The 21,527-nt window shown below is 39.6% G+C and overlaps 2 protein-coding genes across 4 annotated transcripts in view; both read right to left on the reverse strand.

Annotated features, from left to right (window-relative positions):
• cobll1b (cordon-bleu WH2 repeat protein-like 1b) overlaps positions 1–10,969 on the reverse strand; it is a 30,962-nt gene extending 19,993 nt beyond the window's left edge. The window contains exons 1-2 of one of the 3 annotated variants that reach the window (XM_061691291.1): positions 10,513–10,969; positions 10,012–10,092 (exon numbers count right to left, since the gene is read on the reverse strand). In XM_061691291.1, the coding sequence (XP_061547275.1) occupies positions 10,012–10,092; positions 10,513–10,553 (122 nt within the window). In that variant the 5' untranslated portion in view covers positions 10,554–10,969. Of the gene's footprint in view, positions 1–276; positions 472–10,011; positions 10,093–10,512 lie in introns of those variants that run through there. The other 2 variants (XM_061691292.1, XM_061691293.1) reach the window with 2 other exon arrangements.
• A 166-nt stretch (positions 10,970–11,135) lies between these two features.
• Positions 11,136–20,537, reverse strand: slc38a11 (solute carrier family 38 member 11). The gene is made up of 12 exons (XM_061692203.1): positions 20,463–20,537; positions 20,267–20,387; positions 19,573–19,647; positions 19,352–19,486; positions 18,369–18,434; positions 18,171–18,277; positions 18,013–18,092; positions 17,800–17,870; positions 14,522–14,683; positions 14,332–14,444; positions 12,740–12,871; positions 11,136–12,651 (listed from the first exon to the last, which is right to left on the reverse strand). The coding sequence occupies exons 1-12, from the start codon at positions 20,472–20,474 to the stop codon at positions 12,412–12,414; spliced, it is 1,314 nt and encodes a 437-aa protein (XP_061548187.1). The 5' UTR covers positions 20,475–20,537; the 3' UTR covers positions 11,136–12,411.
• Positions 20,538–21,527: the final 990 nt, after the last annotated feature.

Consider the following 21,527-nt stretch of genomic DNA (forward strand, 5'->3'; position numbering starts at 1 on the left):
CTTTTATTTAAAAACAACAAAAACAACTAAAGATTAAGAGTTAATAAAGAAGCTAAACTTCACCTTCAGCACTTCCGTTATTTCAACAGGCTCCAACACACCAGTCCAATACACCCCACACTTAGGAGTCAAAACAAAATGCAACTGTGACTTCAGGAAAGGTTCCGTGACTGCCAAGCCACAGTATTTTACACACGTGCAAAAAAATGTGGAGAGCAGGTGTGACCGACCTGCTTTCCCCGCTCATTTTGCCCACATTTCATTCCACTCGCTTACCTCAAGCTGCCTCTACTCGGTGTCGCTTATCTCCCGCGAGCTGTCAGACAGACTGAAGGCTATCGAGCAGAGCCTCAAAAGGCCCACCTTAATGCCACGCCTGAGCTGCAGTATCACTAACGCGTCTCCTCCACCTAAATCCTGCTAGGCAGGCTTGGGAAAAGCTGCAGCGCATGTATGTTGATAGCACTCCCCCCGCGGTCACGACAAGAAAGGTGTAAGCAGCTTTGCCTCCCTGTGTAGACATGAGCCTGTGGGCGTGGTCACAGGAGCACTGTACATTCCAAGCACGTGGCTCTTGATAACTACCGTAGGTTAATTTGACCATGATACTAGTGTTTTCTAATCATGATTGACCTAATCAGGAGAGAGATGATTGTGTTAGCAGAGCAAAGGGGACTGAAGGTTTACAACAAACTTGGAAATATCACTACTCGAATTTAATTGAATCAGGCTCTGTTTGGCATTTGTTTTCATTGAGAAACAACAACTTTTTATAGCCACACCTTACCCGTGAACTGTGACTCACTCCTAAATCATGTCAAGGGCTTGTCTGTTGAGCGAATAATGGTACAAAAATAACTACATAGGTGTAATTCTGATCTAAATACACTCATAACATCTTTACATGGTACGCATTTAAAAAACAGATGCAGCTAGCTAGCAAACTAAAATACAAATTGTGTGCTTACTGTCAAGAGTTCGAGAGACGTCGCCCTCCAAGGAAAGGAACAATGAAAAAGTTAAACATTTTAAAATTACACTAGGATGGCAAATAATTATGATGAATGCATGACAACAAATAGAAGTACAGTTAACCCACTCAAATTCACTGTTTGGCATTTTTGTATTTTTTGGTAACAGCCTGTCCTCCATTATTTGCTGAAAAATACTTTTTGCTTTGGCAGCATCTTGGTGCCAAGGAACTATGCTGAAGTGATTTGAAGAGCTTCATTAAGACAAAAGTAGTGCTTTGATGCAAATCTTGTCGTATCTGTAGGCAATTACAAAACAGCAATAGTAGCTATTCGCAATAGGGCTTGGTCCCTAGTCGCTAGTCCTCACGAATAGCGAGGGTTCACTGTATTGCAAATGTGCACTATTAAGGGTTTAAAAGGACTGTACATGTTTTACAGATTGAGTTTGCTGCCACACTATGATTTAGTAGAGCATTTTCTATTACAGTAAACCCCTTCAGATTTGTATTACAGCTGTGTTTGTATTCTTTCAAAAGTGTGTTTAAAGACCTTGAAAAAAAAAAATGAAAGTCATAAATGCTATAAAAACATGTATTGAAATAGGGTATTTCAAGATCACGGATTTCAGTTATTGCGGGGGTGGTCTGAAACGTAACCCCAGCGATGGAGGAGGGAATTACTGTAATTAGTATTAGTCAAATTGAAAGAAACATTTCTCAGTATGAAGCAGTGGGCTTCTACACTTCTCCCACTTACATATGCTGTTCAGAGCCATGGGTGAGAGTGAGCCTATTCCAGCTGCTATTGGGCAAAAGGCTGAGTCTACTCTGGAGTGGTAGCCAGTCTATCATAGCGCACATATAGACAGATAACATTAATACTTGCCGACTCTTCTAGTAGGTTCAAGTTTTGACAGATTCTTCTTACGTCACAATTTAATGTTGTCTGGCACTTCTCTTAGTGGACAGTCATTTGAATGCATTGCATAATGCACACATCTGTGATTCAAGTTTTTTAAGCAGCATTATCAGCCGATACTTGTCACACAATATTCATTGATATGATGACAAGGGCTGGTGAGGCTGAGAGAGACTCTTCCTAAACCTGATCTTAATAATAATAACTTGAGGTTTGACTTATGACAGGTGACTGTGTTGTTTCTGAGGAATCAGTGCCAGCAGGGGGGGGGTCAACGCATGAGGCACAACAGAGTGGGGTTAAGATAATTCAATTTGGATTAAAGATGAATTAAATTGTTCATGCGCGCAGGAAGATGAGACATCGGTATGCAAACTCATATCTGCCGTCATCTGGGGGTCTTATTGCGACAGCCCTATTTTAAAGAGGAAATAAAAGTCGCCTGGGCAACTTGGGTTGGAAGCGGTTCGCTTGATCCCAAAAAAGGAATGGACTTAATTATTACCGCAGTACCTTGGGATTATATTTTTTGGACACTTGGAGGGTGAAGACTTGAGACTTCCTTGTGACTTGCGTGTGCATGAATTTTAACCTAGCTCCAAATCTTAGTTGACGGCCTTTTGCAAATACTTCTTCTAGATGCCGTCAAATGAAAGGAGGGTAAGTGTTGAGAGGGTATGTGTGGGAGTGGGTCAAAGGGGTGGATCTTAAAGTCACTCACACATGCACAGACTGGCAGAAGGGCGGTTGATCCCTGACGAAAGACATAACACAGCGGGACCATGAGCCGCAGCTGGTAATTTGGTGAGAGGTCACTCACAGTCAACAAGCTTTTAAAAAAAAAAAAAAAAAGACTGCAGGACAGAAGGAGATTAGTGAGGCGGGATAAGACGAGAACAAGGAACTCTGGAAGAACTTGCAACTTCCTGTGTCAATAATTTATTAATTCCACTGTTTTGTATGTACAATATGAGCACTGACCACTACCCAACCCTGCACAGAATATTTCCACGCGCTTGTAGCATACAGCTGTATGCCGTACTGCGACAACTGTTACGACAAAGTGTCATGAAGCCACCAGTGTCCTGATGTTTGTGCGTTTTTTTTATATTGATAAAGTTCTTGTTATCATGGTGAGTTATCGATGGAAGATGAGATGTAAAAATAACACGTGATTAGCGATTAGTCAACTTCAAGCTCTAAACATCGATGCAGAGTATTGAAGTCGACTAGTCGACCAATTGGTACAACCACTAGTACTAATATTTTACAACAACACATCAAAGAGGCCTTAAAGTGTTAAAATCATTGAGCGTTTTTTTTAATCACATTATTTGACAGGTTTAAAAAACTGCATTGTCACCAAAAATGGCTGAACTGCAAAGTGTTGAACTGGAAATTGGGTTTACTGTTTTGTTCATGTGACTTCACATGAAACACACGTTTGTCTAACAAGTGCACAGAAAAGATTGTGATTGCATTATCACAATTGCTACTGGTGATTTGGACACAGCTTAGTTTTTTGAAAGTTGGACTACAGAAAAGGCACGTATAGTGCTTTATACTATACAATGTCCTTTCATTTGGAATAATCCAGAATTGCTTACAACAGATCTCAGGATGCCATTTGCCCTTTGCTTATCAGAGCAAGTGAAGTTTCTAAAGTGAGTTTAGCAGAATCTTATTTACTTAACACCTAGGTCTCAACTGGAATGAATGCAAAGTTGTGCAACTCTAAGACCAGGAGATCTTACAGTGTTTGAATCTCAGCCCTAAACAACTATCAAGCCTCCTAACTTGACAATTACCAAGAGTGTCTGCATATAAAGCATGGGGGCCCAACAGACCAGTGTGGCAAAGAATGTTAAGTGGAACGATTTATATCCCATTCAATGTCAGAGTTGTACATTTTACTCTTTTGGCAACTTGGTTCAGGTCAAGGCAGTGACAGTAAAAATTGTGGAAATCAATTTGAGCCACTGCTGGCCATGAATGATTTGTTTATCTGCATAAATATCCCATCTAAACACTGAAAATGAAGGTTAAATCAATTCTGATAAGTGTGTTGTTCAAAATACTGGCATGTTATTCCATATAAGTGAATGTTCCTATTAGCAGCATACAAAGGGCTAATTCATACTGCATTTTTCACAGGGCGAGAGTGGGAGGAATTAACTGTCACGTCCTGGAAGAGATTTGTTCCAGAAGTAAAACTTGTGCCAGTGTTCAACATTGATCTGTGCAGTAGGTCGAAGGGATCATGGGCAAAGTAGGAATACAATTGTGCACTTTTGAAAAAGAAATCTACTGATCACGTGCAAAAATGGTTGTCTTGATAACGCATGTGATTGTGTGGCATTAAGTATTCTTTGGTATTTACGGTCAATGCGTTGGCTTCAGTGTGGTGACAAAGACGACCCATTATTCCCAGTCCTTTGGCTCGTTGCCAGGTTGTCTGTTTAAGTCCTGTGAGGCAGAATGCATCTGCGAGATCAAACATCCCTCTTTCCACGTACTGTACTCTAACCCCCTTCATGTGCCTTTTAGGAACAGTGGTTATAACAGCTGCAAAAATATTTTAAACTGTATATTAGCTTATTATAAGGAGAACATTGCCGTGGTAACCTTGGATCACCTACTTTAACGGTGTATTATATTAGGGGACCAGACTGGACAGCTCTCATGCTTGTTACCGTGAGGGTCAACGTTAATGTTCAGTGGTTTGTGCAAGGCTTATACAAACATTGCTACACGCTACAATAATCAGACACTCAGATTCTGAGTTCAGCACATAAATTCATTGGTTTGGCTTTTTCAGCTTCTGTCCGTCAGATTGAAAAAAATACACAAATGACAACAAATTAAAGCGACATCCAACCAAAGGCGACTGCCCTGAATAAGGAAACAGGGCCGTTTATTCCCACACAAACTGTGTTTTTTTGTCATGTCCACTAATGCTAAAGTTTGACAAAGTAAAATTTGGTTTATGCTTCTATGTGAAAGATTAAGCTCATGGTTTTGAGAATCTCATTTAGGTGAGCTATTCGTGAGTGTCTCAACTTCACTTTCAGTCTAGTTCAGTGTTTCACAACCTTTTTTGAGCGAAGACACATATTTTCAATCAGGAAAATCTCACCGCACACCCCCCCAAATAAATGTCACAAAAACCATATATACTGAAATAATAATTATCTCGTCTAAACTTGCTCACAAATTAACAGTGTGAAATCTGGTCCTGTTTAGTTGGACACAATGATATCTGTTGTATGAATGGCAACAGGTTACATGTTAAAAAAAAAAGAGCATGTTCTGTAATTGTTCTGCCTGACACTGTACATCGCTGGCATAGGAGAGATGAACAAAGATGCATACAGAAAAATCATTTTTGGACCAATTAAGTGGAATTGGATAATTTTCCACGACACAACTGATTAACTCCACGGTTGGAATCAGTGGTCCAGTAGTATTTGTTTCCTGTGTCTTTATGTTTCTGGTCTAGTTTGTTAAAATAAACCCGCTTAAAAAAAATTAAAGTACGGTACCCAAGGGTGTCAAACTCATTTTTGTCGCGGGCCACATCGTAGTTATGTTTTCCCTCACATGACCGTTACGACTGTGAACTCATATAAATTCGCATAACGGGTTTTGAAATCAGTGAAAACTGTTTGTTCAACTATAACTTGAAAAGGGGAGCTTGGCAAAAAAATTCTTACAATCTTTTTAAAAGTGAAGGAAATTAGCAATTTTGGCATTTTAGCAAGAAACGAAGTTGATGCATACGATCCTTTTGCAGGCCACATAAAATGATATAGCGGGCCGGATCTGGCCCCCGGGCCTTGAGTTTGACACCTGTGGTATAGGGGGAACCATCATTTGCCGTTAAAGACTGTGGTTAACTTCTTTTTGTACTTAAAATGTTACTATGCCTATAGTGTTAATATTGTTTCTTATTTTTCTGGAAACAGCTTGACCCTGTAATTTATTATTTATATTCTATTGTTTCTGATAAGAATTTTTTATTTTTTTCCCCGAAATCTGAATAAATCAGATTTCAACGGACTGAAACAGTAAATGGTTTATCGGTAAACATCCATATGATTTCAGATGGTCAGTATTACTGTTTTAAAATGACCAGTTACCAGTGTGTTTAGTGAGAGACCAGGTGCAAAATCAAAAACTGTTAGCAAGCCAACTGCACAATAAATGAGAAGCAAGAAGAATCAAGTCCCACGGAGAACAAGTCAGACGTGCACCTCTTATTATGATAATTGTGATATGGACGTTTCATACCATTTCAGGTCTACGACCAACATCCCTGAGCTAATTTTGTCAAAACACAGATGTATCAATGCACTCTACGCTGAATTTGAAATCTGATTGGTTGAAGAAATACTAACATTGCTGTTATAGTTTTATTTACATTGGCCAGCACAGCCTATTCTGAAGGCCCTGGGCAGATTAGATTGACATGGCAGCACATTGAGGCTCAAATATTATTGGACAATAAAACCCAACATCCTCATACATTTACTGGAAACAGTGAAGCCAAGACAAATGCTATGAAACGAAGAGAAGAGACTGTTGGACTAAATGTTGCATTCAGGTTCATGTACAGACAAGAACACGACGCAGGTAAGGAACTGATTAGCAGCACATGACAAGACCAGGTGAAACTAATCACAGACAACAAGAAGTGTCGAACAGACAAGGGAAACCCTAATTACCAACTGTGGAAAATAAATAAGGTTGATTGGAAAATTGCACTCTAGGGGAAGCCTACTGCTTCATTTCACCATCTTTGAACGACACTATTTATATTTAACATTATGAAGGATAATGTTTGTGATATAATTCTCCTGAACGTTCCTGCAAAAACAAGCACAAGTCTCTTACCTCGATATGCCCACAAGCTTTGCCCATCTCTCCTTGGCATAACGCATGTATCATGTGAGCAGCTGTGCGCTTGGACCGCCCACGTGTCGTGAAACAGCTGCGGTAATTTGCAATACCTTAACTCATTCCACATTCTGCCCTGAAGAACAGCAGCACTAGTATGTGAGCTCATGCTTGAGTTTAAGGTGTGTCCAATTAGAAGGTGCCAAGCAGTCAACAGTGAGACTTTTACTGAGTAGATACAGTATGTCTTGATGTCATACAGTCATGTAATCACAGTTAATAAATAGCACAAGCTCCAATAAAGCTTTCAGCTGGATGATTGTAGTCACAAAGAAAGACATCTTGAAATGAGTGCATATTCACTTCATATCGTAGCATGGACGGTACCAGATTTATTTATTTTTTGGTCCAATCAGATTTCAGCCTCTACGTGTCAATCTCGTCTGCTCAGTATCTTTAGAATCAGTAATGCTGGTTGATGTTAAAACTATTTTAGCGATGGGACTGTTTCTTTAACCAATCTGATTTCAAATTCAGTGAGCTGGGCTAAGATTACATCAGCATTTTTCCATCCTCTGATTGTTTGGTCAGAGCAAGAAAAGTTCAACTAGCAAAACACATTTGTAGCGATCTGCACATTTTAATACTGTACATTTAATAATCAGCATCCCCGGTGAGTATGATGTCTATAAAAATTATGTGATTAGATAAATATTGATTCTGAACTGCTCCAAACGATGTACGGCACAGTTGTGTGTTTGTATAGTACTTAGGGATGCACAGATACCGATTTATTTCCAGACTAACCACAAATACTTACGAAAAAATGAGGTTTGGTTGAGAGGTTGCCAGTACCAAGTACCAATACTTAATCATGCCATTATGTCTTAAAATTGTGATAAAAATGTGTTTGATTTTAGAAGTGCCCTTCCATCAAAATAAAAAAAAAAATGTCTACTGTTTTGCACATAACAGGTGAAAATGAATCTGTGACATAGTTTAAGTTTGACATCTTTGCGGTTCTGGTCGATTGAATGCAAAAGCCAATAAACAGCACAGGGCTTGCAAATGACCGGATCAAATTTCCATGCGTTTGTGACGTAGGTAGTTACTAATTATTCAAGTACATACCTGCCCACTTCGTGGTTGGTACCGACCCACTCAACCCAGCTGAACGGCAACACGGCATTTACTGGTTTTAAGCGAGCGAGTCTCAGCCGCCACAACATGGCAGAAGCTTCACTCAAATATAACCCTGACATTTGAACATACAACTGCATGTTTTTTTCTAAAAGCCTGACCACACATTTCACTTAAATGTAGCCTGCAAGACAAGGCGCAAGGACTACTGAAGTGATACAGTATCACACCATCACTTACTTCTCTTTACGCTTGACTGTTTTAGAAAAGTAAGGGGCAGATCGGCCCACCACCACAACTCACGGGACATTTGCCTGTCTACCTTTAAGTAGCACATAACTAGCAGTCAAAGTGTTGTCATCCATTTGTATCTTAAAGTATCTCCACGCGACTAACATAGCTCCTACCCAAAAGGTCTATGTCAGGCTGGTGAAGTAGTATCGGTGTCGCTATATTGGAGCATTTTTATGAGTATGACTACAGGCATATAGAGTCCCTAATAGTACTGACTTGACAGATTCTATAGGTGCAACACCATAGTGGCGATATGAAGAAGTCAATTAAATCAGGTAAGTCCCCACTGTGCGTCCAAGTACCAAATACACTGCCTTCCACTGCCTAATCTTAAATAATGAGTACGTAATCACAAGCGTGCTAGCAATTAATGTGTCCTGGAACAGAACCAACACCGTGGTTCTGGCTGGGGTCACCATTGGATAACACATGAAGAATAACTTTGGAGGATGCATGCAGTCTTAACTTGACGCCCGTCCACTAAATATTGGCTCTGAAGACCACAGAACATGTGCCATCCCGTTTATAGAAAAGGGTGGCTAACTTCTCTAAATAAACCACAGATTTCGGTTCCCTGCCACTCTTCACTGAGCTGAACTCACTCTGCTAACAGAAATATGAAAACAAATCACACTCAGAAATTATTTTTGTAAAATGTCAAACTCCTAAATCCTAATTCCTAAATATGATGTGCATGATGTTACGTGAGACTGTACAAATTGCAAGAGATTGTTAAGCAAGCCTCAAAAGGATTACTGGTAATTCTTCTGGGTGTGATTCTGCTTTTTTCATTGACCTCATTGCAAAACTTATTTTAAAAGATTGTCACGCAAAACTTCAGCATTCTTTATGGCGAATGTTTTTCTTTATCTTTGGCTTTCAATGACAGTGACTTGAATGATACTTCAAAATTTGCTTTTAAATGATGGTGGCAGTTGACCCTGGAAGACATTATGTATTTTTCCATACTTTTTCTGGAAAAAGTGTTTTTAAATCCAAAGAAATTGGACGTTGACTATCATCCCAAAATGGATTGTGTTCCTTCGAGGTTCCACTGTGTGTGGCATACTCAAATGGAAAACACTGCATTCTAAGGAATGGAAAGTTTGCATCAGTCAAAACCTCCTACTCTTCCTCTCACCTTCAATTTAAACACCCAAAAAAGCTGCAATATCTCAAGAGTTGCCAATAGAGCAAGTAACAAGCTCTGGAAACTCACTCCTCCTTTTTTAATGATTTCAACCGCTGGAATACAGGCGGTTGACATCATCTCCCTGAACCAGAAATAATGGGAAATTCCATCGTGTCCTGCGCTAAAACTATCACGTGACACTTTAGGATTTTGTTTATAGGATACACAAGTAAGCACATAATTTATATAAGCAAGGAGGCGGATGGGGAGGGGGAGAGATCATCCGGTTTATCGCAGTAACAGAGGAGGCAAGAGTGTCGTGCCTGCTAAATATTTCCCATGACCTCAGCATATGTTCAAGGCAAATTCTCACTCAAACTGGGTGAGCAGGAAATGGGGGGGGGTGCAAGGGAAGGGTTTGTTCAGAGATCGTTGAAAACATCTACAACAACTGTGATTTCACCAAGATGCGCTCTGTGAAAGGAATGTTAGTCGTGTCAATGACCTTTTACTCACAAAGGTTGCATTGTGAGTATGCACGCTGCTGAGGATGGCTCGGTAGGGGTTTGCAGGGACACACCTATGCAGTTTTCCTTTAGTCATAAATACAAGGGCCATAACAGCTGGTGAGAGGAATGACAAATGCTTGCTGCTTACCTCTTAGCAGAGCTGCATTGATGAGGCTGTGATAAATGATCATCCATGACTAAACTCATCGGCTTGACAAAATTTACCAGACTGGGGGGGAAGAATAAGTCATGCTTCATTTTCAGCTTGAGTGTTGCATTAAGGTACACTTTTTTCCATGATAGCCAGAGAGAGATAATGAGACAGGAGATAGAAAGCTAGAGAATGTGTGAGATAGAGCGCGATAGAGATGGAGATACATGAGAAAGACAAAGAGAGAGAAATTGATAGATGGTGATGGAGATAGAGAAAGCAAGAGACTGAGGCAGAAAGTGAATGATAGAGATACAAAGAGAGAACGAGAGCTGGCGAGAGAAAGATGAGGAAGACAGATGGAGAGAGCGACAGATCAAGAGATAGAGAGAACGGGAAAGTTACACTGTAGATAGTGATAGACATAAGAGATGGAAATAGATAGACAGATAGATAGATAGATAGATAGATAGATAGATAGTAAGAATATGAGCTTACCATAAATTCAAATGTTTTTCGTGGCGGTTTTCAACATCCATGAGCCGTCAGAGGGATGCGAGCTCGTTGTAAGCCGCCACCAACATCAGTTTGGGGAAGGAAAACGGGAACCTCATTCGTCCTAGTTAGGCGTCTTTCGCCTCTTTAAATAAGCCATCCCTCTTTATTTTTCACCGCGTTGATGCCTGACATTCGGATATTCTACCAGTACTGTACTCGAGTCTGGCAACTTTTCTTCCCCATCATCCCGACAATTTACATCCAAAAGCCGCTGCGACACCGCAACGTCAGGCTGTAAAAGAAGTGGGGCGTTCCTCCGTGCGGTTGGCGTCCATCCTGACGGGGCGTTTCAATCAAATTGTTAGCGTTGTGACATACAAAAGTGGAAACGCAGCACACCCTTGGAAATGTTAATCCGAAAGCCCAAAAAAATGAAGTTAGAGGCAACGCTAAACAAACACACGAACAAGAATTCTTCTTTGCTGGTTTACTTTTAATGAGCACGTTAAGTGTGTCAACAGTGACCCCACCTGGCAACTAGTGGAAACGACCAGCTATTCCCACTCAGTTTATAAATGTTTTCCAAACTTCACTTAGAAATTTAGGGATACCTGTATCCGGCTTTCGAGTGAAATTTCATGATGGACCTAAAAGGCACTATTGAATTCACTGGTGAACTTAGTTTAACCTCTTAATTTTTAATGTACATGAATGCATGTCCAACACGTTCAATGTTTCAGTACTTGTTCCACAACTTGCTGTTTGACAACAGCTCAAAGGGAAAATTCACAACAGGTGTTTGATCCATGAAGCGACCGATATATTTCCTGGTTAAGTTAGAATTGGTATTTAAACAGTCCTCTTCGTCTTGCGGTTCACATTTAAACATCACGAGACCAAGACGACACATATTCTGTTTTCAGAGGAAAGTGAATGATCAACATTAATTTAAAAAAATATATAATAATAAACAAGCGTTGTAGCCCCAAATGGTCATTAAAAACAAGACAGAGGTCTTATTACTAAAAAGTATATTTAGTATTATTGTAACATTATGCAGTTTTAACATCACCACTATACTTAAATATAACTAATTTAAAAATCTGTACTTAAACAATGATTCAATTTGAATCTTTTGCCATGAAAGTTAAATACAAGTTGTACCTAAATGTTTGAAAGGAAACAGTTCTAAAAGATTAAATGCAAATGTATTGCATTTAAAAGTTAAAGCTAAACTGTACTTAAAAAATGTACTGTACAGGATTAAACATTTAAAAATAAGATACTTTAACATTATGCAGTTGAAACATTTAAGTGATTCTGTTCCGTACCATAAGAGAGAGCTAGCGTACCACAAGTGGTATTTGTAACACATTTTGAGAATCACTATCTTAGCGCTTCAAGGAGTCATTAGGGGGTTGCAATGGAAATACAGGGGGATAGAAAGAGAAACAGAAAGACAAAGAAGTAGACTTCTGAAATTTAAAAAAAACACCTCTTCTTAATTTTGCTGTTCAGCTTCTCGTTAGAGAAAAGCTAGTTGTGCAAAAAGAAACATTGAAATTTCACCCCAAATCCCAATATCACTAACTCTATGCGTGTACTGTAATGTATTTTACATTATAAACATCTCACAGCATACCACCAAACAAACAAAAATCACAAAAAGTATATGTACAGAAATAATGACGATCTCGTCTCTATTCAAAAAGTGTGAAATCTGGGCCTGCTTAGTTAGACACAAAGCTGTTACCGTATTCTGTTGTATGCATGGCAAAAGGTGAATACACGGGTTCATTTTACATACTGTCATCTTGTGGAAGAGCATTTAGTAAAAGAAAAAGCGATGCGCAGTCCAAAAGAACATTCCAATGTTCTGAGTGTCCTCCTAAGTTGCAGTCATACAGGCGATACAGTGGTGGAGACATTGGCATCCGCGCAGTAGAACATCTCCACGCCGTGTGAACAGTCTTGGGGGTAGAGGCTCGTCATCGTCAAGCCAGTGATCATGACGAATACCCCGAGAATAATCAAAATGGTGGGAATCAAGTTTTCACGGTGATACCAGCATCCAGGGGAAAGTTTGAGGAAGCACGCAGAGGGGATAATGAAGATCAGTGGTGTGGCGCTCAGAACACCCTGGTTGATTGAGCACAACACAACACGAGATTTAAAGGGGAAAAAAAAACTAGCAAAAAACTAACATTTCAGAGAACAAGTGACTTACATTCAACTCCAAAACAATTCCCAGGCAATCGTAGGCCAAAGATATCGCTGTACAAACTGCAACTATGATCACAGTTACAAACATGTGTTCCACTTTGGAAAGCTCTCGACCACAAATGGAATTCGAAATCACCTGACAAGAGGAGAATGTGTTTACAAACAAATTGCAAGGAGCAAAATTCGTGGTAGGCAGATGATTGGGTGGGGGGGGGGGGGAATGCAATGGAATGACCCATGTCTAGCACAGGTGTCAAACTCAAAACACATCCTTTTTGTGTCTGACTAAAGCAAATTCAATGTCTACGTCATGTTTATGCTAAGTGAGCTTGTTCTTTTCATTTTGGCAGAAAATCTGTACAGAAATTGCACTTTTTCGTCACTTACTTAAGTACAAGCATTTTTACCAAATCTCTTCTTAACATAAATTGAACCATCTTATGTGCCACCTGGTTTTAAATTAAATTTGGTGTTAAAAATACATAGAAAACATAAGTGCATGGGCGATTGTGTACATTGTCGGGCACGGCCCAATGCGTTGGTCACATGATGGATGCAATGTGGCTACTGTCGCCCGCGCGGGGGTATAAAGAGGCCTTCAGTCAGCGTTTTATTTATTGCATTACTTATTACTTACTGAGACCTTTGACAAAGAGTTTGGGAAGATGATGTACTCACAGTCGTTTGCTTTTGTGACATATTATAGGCTCTTTTTCCGGACTGTGGGTCGGCGTGAGCACAGACTGTGACGTGCATGGCTAGCACTGGAAACTTGTCTGTGCCATTTTAGTCAATGACAGCTTAATGAATGAGCGATTTGAAGTCATAACGACCCTGCGTGGGAAACTGTTTGGCAGTGACAAAAATTAGTTTTACACCAAAGCTGTGGAGTGCAGTTTTCAAAGTGGCTAACGCTGAAAATAACTTAGCTTTAGGGAATTTTGTTTCAAACAATGTTTAAAAAACTGGTGTGAATTTTTGGGAGTCACTTTTTGGGACATTTACAACAATATTTGTCAACTGAGAGATACATTAAATAGTTTAATCCAGATATTAATTCTGACACATAAATGTTAAATGTGAATGCTACATATAAATGTTAAATCATTTTTTAAATATAAATGTTAAATCAAAATAAAAATCCATCCATCATTTTCTGAGCCACTTCTCCTCACTAGGGTCGCGGGCGTGATGGAGCCGATCCCAGCTGTCATCGGGCAGGAGGCGGGGTACACCCTGAACTGGTTGCCAGCCAATCGCAGGGCACATACAAACAAACAACCATTCGCACTCACATTCCCACCTACGGGCAATTGAGAGTTGTCAATTAACCTATCATGCATGTTTTTTTTGGGATGTGGGAGGAAACCCGAGTGCCCGGAGAAAACCCACGCAGGCAGGGGAAGAACATGCAAACTCCACACAGGCGGGGCCGGGGATTGAACCCTGGTCCTCAGGACTGTGAAGCAGACGCTCAAACCAGCCGGCCACCGTGCCGCCAAAATAAAAATGTAAAATTCAAATCTAGATATTAATGTTGAATCTAAATAAAAAGAGTGACTATTCCTGTGGAATCTTTTAAAAAGTACAGCTTACCTCTCGAGTAACAAAACACTCCAGCGGAAACGTTGTGATGATGCTGACACCAAAACAGAAGCGACCGAACGTTGCCAAGTTATCATTTCTGCAGTAATTCTCAAATATGTCTCCTAGCCACAGAGAGAAACAAGGCAGTCAATGTATGACAATAAGAAAAATACACATGTGCTGATGTTCATATACATACCTTGCGTGTAGCCCGTAAAGGTGACATAACCTGCCAACGCAAACGTGGCACTGATTATTAGCGCGGAGCCCACCGAGATGTGAGTTACCCGAGTCCAGTTGATTAGTGTGGGTTGCACCAGAGAGCCGTAGATGAGAAAGCTATTGTGGTGACATATGAAGGCTGAGAAAGACAGGAGCAGAAAATTACAACTCCAATTACCCAACAGAATTAAAGCAACAAAAGAAACACATGCCCAGTGGTAAAAAGTAACGACCTCTTTGTACTTCGTTACTCTACCTAAGTAGATTTTTCAGGTATCTGTACTTTTTCTGACAATGTTTTACTTTTACTCCCTAGATTTGAAAACAGGTATATGTATTTCCTACTGACTTTGTCAAAATAGAAACGACTTATAGTAGTTTAACACAACCAGTTGAGATATTGACTGATAGGCAAATGTGTTGTCTTGTAACAGCCTAAAAAAGACTAATCTATTAAAAAAAAACACAAAAGCAATTTAAAAAAATTAAATAAAAGTAATGTGTATTTTTTTCAGCGGCACGGTGACCGGCTGGTTAGTACATCTGCCTCACAGTTCTGAGGACCGGGGTTCAATCCCCGGCCCCGCCTGTGTAGAGTTTGCATGTTCGCCCCGTGCCCGTGGTTTTCTCCGGGCACTCCGGTTTCCTCCCACATGCCAAAAACATGCATGCTAGGTTAATTGACGACTCTAAATTGCCCGTAGGTGTGAATGTGAGTGCGAATGGCTGTTTGTTTGTATGTGCCCTGCGATTGGCTGGCAACCAGTTCAGGGTGTACCCCGCCTCCTGCCCCATGATAGCTGGGATAGGCTCCAGCACGCCCGCGACCCTAGTGAGGAGAAGCGGCTCAGAAAATGGAAAATATTACTGCAGTTTACTGAGTCAATTACAGTATTTGTGAAAGTCTTCTTCTTGTGTTTTCATTACCGTCACACACAACAGAGTCACAAAAAATGAATCTGGTATATATCCACCAGATCGTCGCGGGGCTTTTCCACACCGCGACAATGAGGCGCTCAAAAGCGACCACGCCAACTCGAATTCCTTGTCCACACGGTGGTTGTCAAGTCGAACATTTTGTTTTCCCCTCACTCTTCCGCCTTCTCTCCATGATGGGCGTGCACTCACGGCCAACGCTGAGGCGCTCTAAAACAGCCACGCCAACATGTTCTTACACAAGTAAGAACATGTTGGCCGCCACCTAGAGATTATGAAAAAGGTGTAGCCTACACTTTCATTCCAATATGACCACTGTACGTATGACTGTATATATGTACAGTTGTGCTCATAAATTTACATACGCTGGCACAATTTGTGAAATATTGTTTTTTAAATATGACTGATAACTGAACAACAACCATCATTCATTTCTTTATGGTTATGTTTTGTTTAAAGATAATGCTTGACAGTTTAATTTGAACCCCATTAAAATAAAATAAAATGTGTTTCACCTGGCCCTTCATGTTTTCTTTAAAGAATTGTACCCATCTTACAAATTCTGCCTTGGTAATCGAACATATGAGCACAACTGTGAGATTTCCCATTTACTCAGTAAAGGTAGGGCCGTGAATTTCAAAATAAGAGCAAGTAAATAAAAAGAAAGTATTACGTGTTCAAATAAAGTGCTTAACTTCAGAATACTTATTTGAAAAAACTAACAAAATACAGATAATACTTCATTTTCATCATATGGGCCGAAGCAAAATCATGCCTTGTAAAAATACATTATACATAAGTACAAGAGTTTTCCAGAAATTTTAGGTCAGTTTTGAGGCTGCGTATAATACATGGGTGCGCATTATACGCGAGAAATTACGGTATACACTTATACTTAAGTACAGAGTGTGAGTACTTTTGCAACCTCTGCAATAACATTTGGAATCCAGTTGCTTTAATCCATTCATCCATTTTCTATAACGTTGGTCCTCCCTTGGGTCACGGGTGAGCTGGAGCCTATTTCAGGGCACACCTTGGTCTGGTTGCCAGCCAATTGCAGGGCACCTACAGACAAACAACCAATTATACTTGCATTCCCACCTATGGACAATTTAGTCTTTAACAAACCTAAGTTGCATGTTTTTGGAATGTGGGAAGAAGCCGGAGTACAGGGAGAAACCCCACAAATGCGCAGGCAGAATTGCAAACTCCACCAAGTAACGCCAGAGCTGAGATTCAAACCACAAGCCTCAGAACTATACGGCAGAGTTGCTAATCACTTTTGCACTGTGCTTTGCTTTTATGGTGTCCTGAATGAGTCTTTGAGATCCACGACACATGACCGTTGAGGCCTAAAGGGATCTACGCCATGTTGACAATGCTATCTTGCAAAGTGTGTCTTTCCTCGGGGAAGCATTGCTTTCTTTAGGAAAAAGAGAACTATCCCTGCCTCTGTTTCCTATCTTTGCAGGGATTTGTTTTTTGTTTTCTCCTTGCTTCAAGTAAATCCCATACTTAATGTTTTTACCATCAATGCATTTTTTTCAGGGCCATTGTTTTTCCTGAGGGAAGGTGATGATAACAGAAACAAAATAGAATGAAATGCTTTGTAAGGAAATAAACTGCTTTTTGTCTCGCATTTGATTTCCTGCATTTTGCCATAGGCAAACAATCATTTCAGTGTGGTTATAGAGTCAGTTTTTATGATGAGTTTTTTTTTAAACATTATATAAGGTAGCCCTTAATAGGGCAAGGAACCAAATATATAACTTACGTAGAACCATAATGCATTAGAACAATGTCATTTGTTCCAGCAATGAGTAAAGAAAGATAATGATCAGAATGAAAAGGTTATTAGGAAACATCAGGGAAGAAATGCATATTATGTACAGAGATCATTATTATGTGCTTGTTAGAAATGGTAACTTGAGTAAAAGAAAAGTATCGTAATGTACTGTGTTTCAATAATTTCTAAGAAATTTTATTCAAGAGTGCCTTAGACAGGGTTGGAAAAAAAATATTTTATTTAACATTTATTTAAATTATTACTATGATTACTATGATTATTATTAACTGTTCTAATAAATGCAAATTTAAAAAATCCATTATACTGCACATACACATCCTAAAACAGACAGGATAATCAACCTTTTTTTAAAAATATTTTGCGACACCAGGAGAGGGTTGCGAGAGGTAATTTACAATTCAAGACAGCGAGAACAACATTTGTTTATCTTTTAAAATTGTCTGAAAACCAAATAAATAATATTCCATCAATGCATCTGTTCATTTAAATTGGCATCTTGCATGGAAACTCACCAAAAGACATGACGCCGACAGCCTGAATCGCATTCCACTTTGCAAAAAGCCACGGGGCCTCCGTCGGAGGTCTAGACAGAAGCCACGTTTTGTGTTTAGTCGTCAGCCATACCGCAGTGACGCATTCTCACATTGCAATGTCAGTGCTTAATAAAGGGGAACATTTAATGATTTTTTTCAATGACAACAGAATGCATAAATGTGTAATCATACACTTCAGGTCCCAAGGTCACTGCTCTGATAATTACAATGACGAGGATGATGACTGTCAGTATCATTGACAGGAAGGACACCTGGTGGCAGACATGGATTTATTTTTACAGGCAACTAAAACAAATGAGACCTGCAATTCTGTAATAAAGGCACTTTACCTTGCCCAGTTTCTCTATATTTCGATAAAGTGAGAGAGGCAGTGTACATAAGACGGTGGACATTACGATGACAAAGCGGCGGTCAGCGACGATGTGACCTGGGCCAACTGCAGACATAAGCCATTTAAAAAAATATATATATATTATTATTTTTATTTTAACACTTTATATGCTTAAACAGAATTACTGGCAATGTACCTCCAGGAATTCTCTGAAATACTTTGGTGAGTGTGTCACCTGTAGTAATGTTGTAGCTGATCATAGCTGTTGAAAGAAAACAGAAACTTAGTGGGATTCCAACTCTTAGTTTATATAATGATTCTAGAAAATGTGCCACAGTGGCACCTCTAAATTTAATTGCTACTGAAGTGGTACAAATCGGAATCCGAAAAGAATTTTCCAGAGAAATTTGCCTCTAAAGTCTAACCATCAGACCAGATTTTTAACCCCAGTTGCTGGTTGTGTCACAGTTCAAATAGTCTAAAGTGTGTACATTGTTTTAAACTTTACGTTAGTCTGAATGTACACTTATTATTATAAATACTCTATAACTTAGCATTGCCTCGTGACATGTCAGACTGCAATTTCATTGTAATGACAAGAAAGTTGCATAGCCTGCCTCCTCACAGAGTTACACCAAGCACAGTGCTGGATTTGCGCTAGTCACTAGTGGAGCCCATCATGAAGGGGTTAACTTATTTTAACATTTGAATGATCTGTTGTTGTTTTTTTGCAATTTAACAGCCCACTTATTATCTGCTTGTCACACTAGTTCAAATAACATGTTTTTTGGGTCGATTCTGTCTCATGCCAAGTATGGCTTTCGTTACAATAACAACCAGGGGCAACGGTAAGACTTTGTTGCTAATTAGCTCATATTTAGTTACTCCTCTGACTCTTTGAGGTACTTTATTTTTAGAAAGTGATGACCAAAAGATGTAGAAACATTTTGTGGTGTTGTTGGAGACTTCTGGAGACTCTGGGATTCCCTCTGCAACAGGAGCTGTTCACTCCTTTACATCCAGACTGCGAATGAATGGCACATGCTCAAAGAAACCGCTAGATAATAACCATATACTGTAGGTCGACCGGCATCTTAGAAAGGATACTGTTTTACTCTAGGTTCCAATGGACAAAGGTTTTCTTGGGCTGAACAACATATAAATCTTTATCCGACTTACCAATGAATGGATAGAGGAACTGCAGCACTGATAAAACGAGGAATCCTGGAAAACCAAATGTGCTTTGGATCAGCGACTGATAGCTGTTTGTCCCTGACAGGTTGCCTCCTTTGATGAGTAGGATGATTGTGTAGTCTGCCATGACAAGCATAAGTATACTGTCACCAATCCGATCAATCTAAATGAATATTTTTAATGATGAAAATATTGACTTCACTTACCTGTGATGAGTGCAACAACAATCAGAAGCAAAAAGCCTAAAGGGAGTCCTGCTTGGTTCAATGCGTACGGTAAACCTGGTTTTAATTAAAATTGATTGGAAACAAACAAACAAACAAATATATTATAGTGAGCTGACATACTCATTTCCTAGCAACTGGAAATAACACCAACATGACGTAATATATATCTCGAAAATACAAACAACCCTCTGTAGGGTTTTTAATAGTTCCCCGGTTCCACTGTTGATTCAAATTATTTTTAACTGCATTTTGTGGAATGTTATAATTGTGTCAGAGTGGGGCAAATCAGGCTTTCTTGAGTCAAGTCTAAAAAGTAATTGAAACCACACAGGCATGTTACAATATTGCATACATACATCAAATCTCAGTGCTGTGGCTATGAGCCTTAAACTGGAGTCACAGAGATTGCTTGACGCAGCAGTGATTCAGGTCATTTTTGGAGGCTGAAAGAGTTAAAAGGGGGCCAAACAGGCGCTGGTCATATGACCAAGAGCTTTTAGCTCTGCACAGCACAGAATCTTATGCAAGCTTGCAGGGTTTTTTTTTTACAACAAGTTAGTATACTAACTATAAAAAATGCATAATAGAAATAACTATTAAAGACCATTATCACTTAAATCAAACAGGAACTAATTTTACTTCAATTAGTGGATAAATTAATATTCAACCTTACCTATTACCCCAGAGCCGATGATGGAATTGATGAAATTAAAGCATGCAGATATCATGGAATATCTTGCTTCCCTTGTAGCTTTTTGGGAGGAAATTAAAGTGATTCCTTGTTCATTGCTTAACTGGAAAATGGGAAAACAAAGCAGTGTTTAAAGCAGAAAACATTCTCGTGCCTTGTGTTGTATATTGAGGCATACCTGCTGAGCCATTGGGAGCAGTTGCTTGTCCGTAATGGTGCTTTCTTTGTGCCTTGTCTTGAGTGCCTCCAGTGAAGAAATGTCATGGTAGTGCTGGGAAAACTTCCCTTTTGACGCCACTCAAGATTTTCAAAACAACTCCACAACGCCCCCAACAGGTCGCGAGTGGAGTCAAACTATTAACTTCGGCCAAGAGCAACAGGATGTCGCCTCACATGCATTACATACTATGGCCTTTTATTGCACGCGAGGAAATCTGGTATTAAATGATTACTAATATAAGTGTATTGTAAATTTGACAACCACTTGTTCCAGCTCAGAAAAGGGAAATAATTGGATCAATGCAACGACTAATAAGACAAAGGGCAAGTGTTTTCCCACCGAGAGAATTATTATGTGAATGCTGAGAGGATCAACAGTAATTCAGCATTTAAAAAAATGCTAAATCAGCATTGCTATATCTCAAGCTCTACAAACGTGAACTTATGGATAGAAGGTGCACTGTTGCGATAATGATATCATGGCATGACTGAATATTATAACACTTAACATCTAATCAGATGCCTAGAGGGCAGTGATTGATCCAAACATTATTTCCTTACTGCAAATAATGTATCTTTGTTCAGTTATCTATGCCATTGACGTATAGGAACAGTCAAAATAATTACTTGCTAAATGCTCATCCACAAGATGGCAGAAGATGCCATTAACTTGTGTGTCAATCTGTTGCCGTTCATGTAACAGAATAATACCTCTGTGTTTCACGAAACAGACCCATTCAAAATTAATGTTGTACATTTGTAGGACTTTTAAAGTATAATCCATCTATTTTCTGTACTGCTTATCCTGACTTGGGTCGTGGGGGTGCTGGCGCCTATCCCAGCTATCTTCGGGCGAGGGGCGGGGTACATCCTGAACTGGTCGCCAGCCAATCGCAGGTCACACATAAACAAACAACCATCCATCATTCACATTCACACCTACGGGCAATTTAGAGTCTTCAATTAACCAACCACGCATGTTTTTGGGATGTGGGTGGAAACCGAAGTAGCCGGAGAAAACCCA

This window comes from Phycodurus eques, chromosome 12 (genome assembly GCF_024500275.1).
Source record: "Phycodurus eques isolate BA_2022a chromosome 12, UOR_Pequ_1.1, whole genome shotgun sequence".
Taxonomy (NCBI): Eukaryota; Metazoa; Chordata; class Actinopteri; order Syngnathiformes; family Syngnathidae; genus Phycodurus; species Phycodurus eques.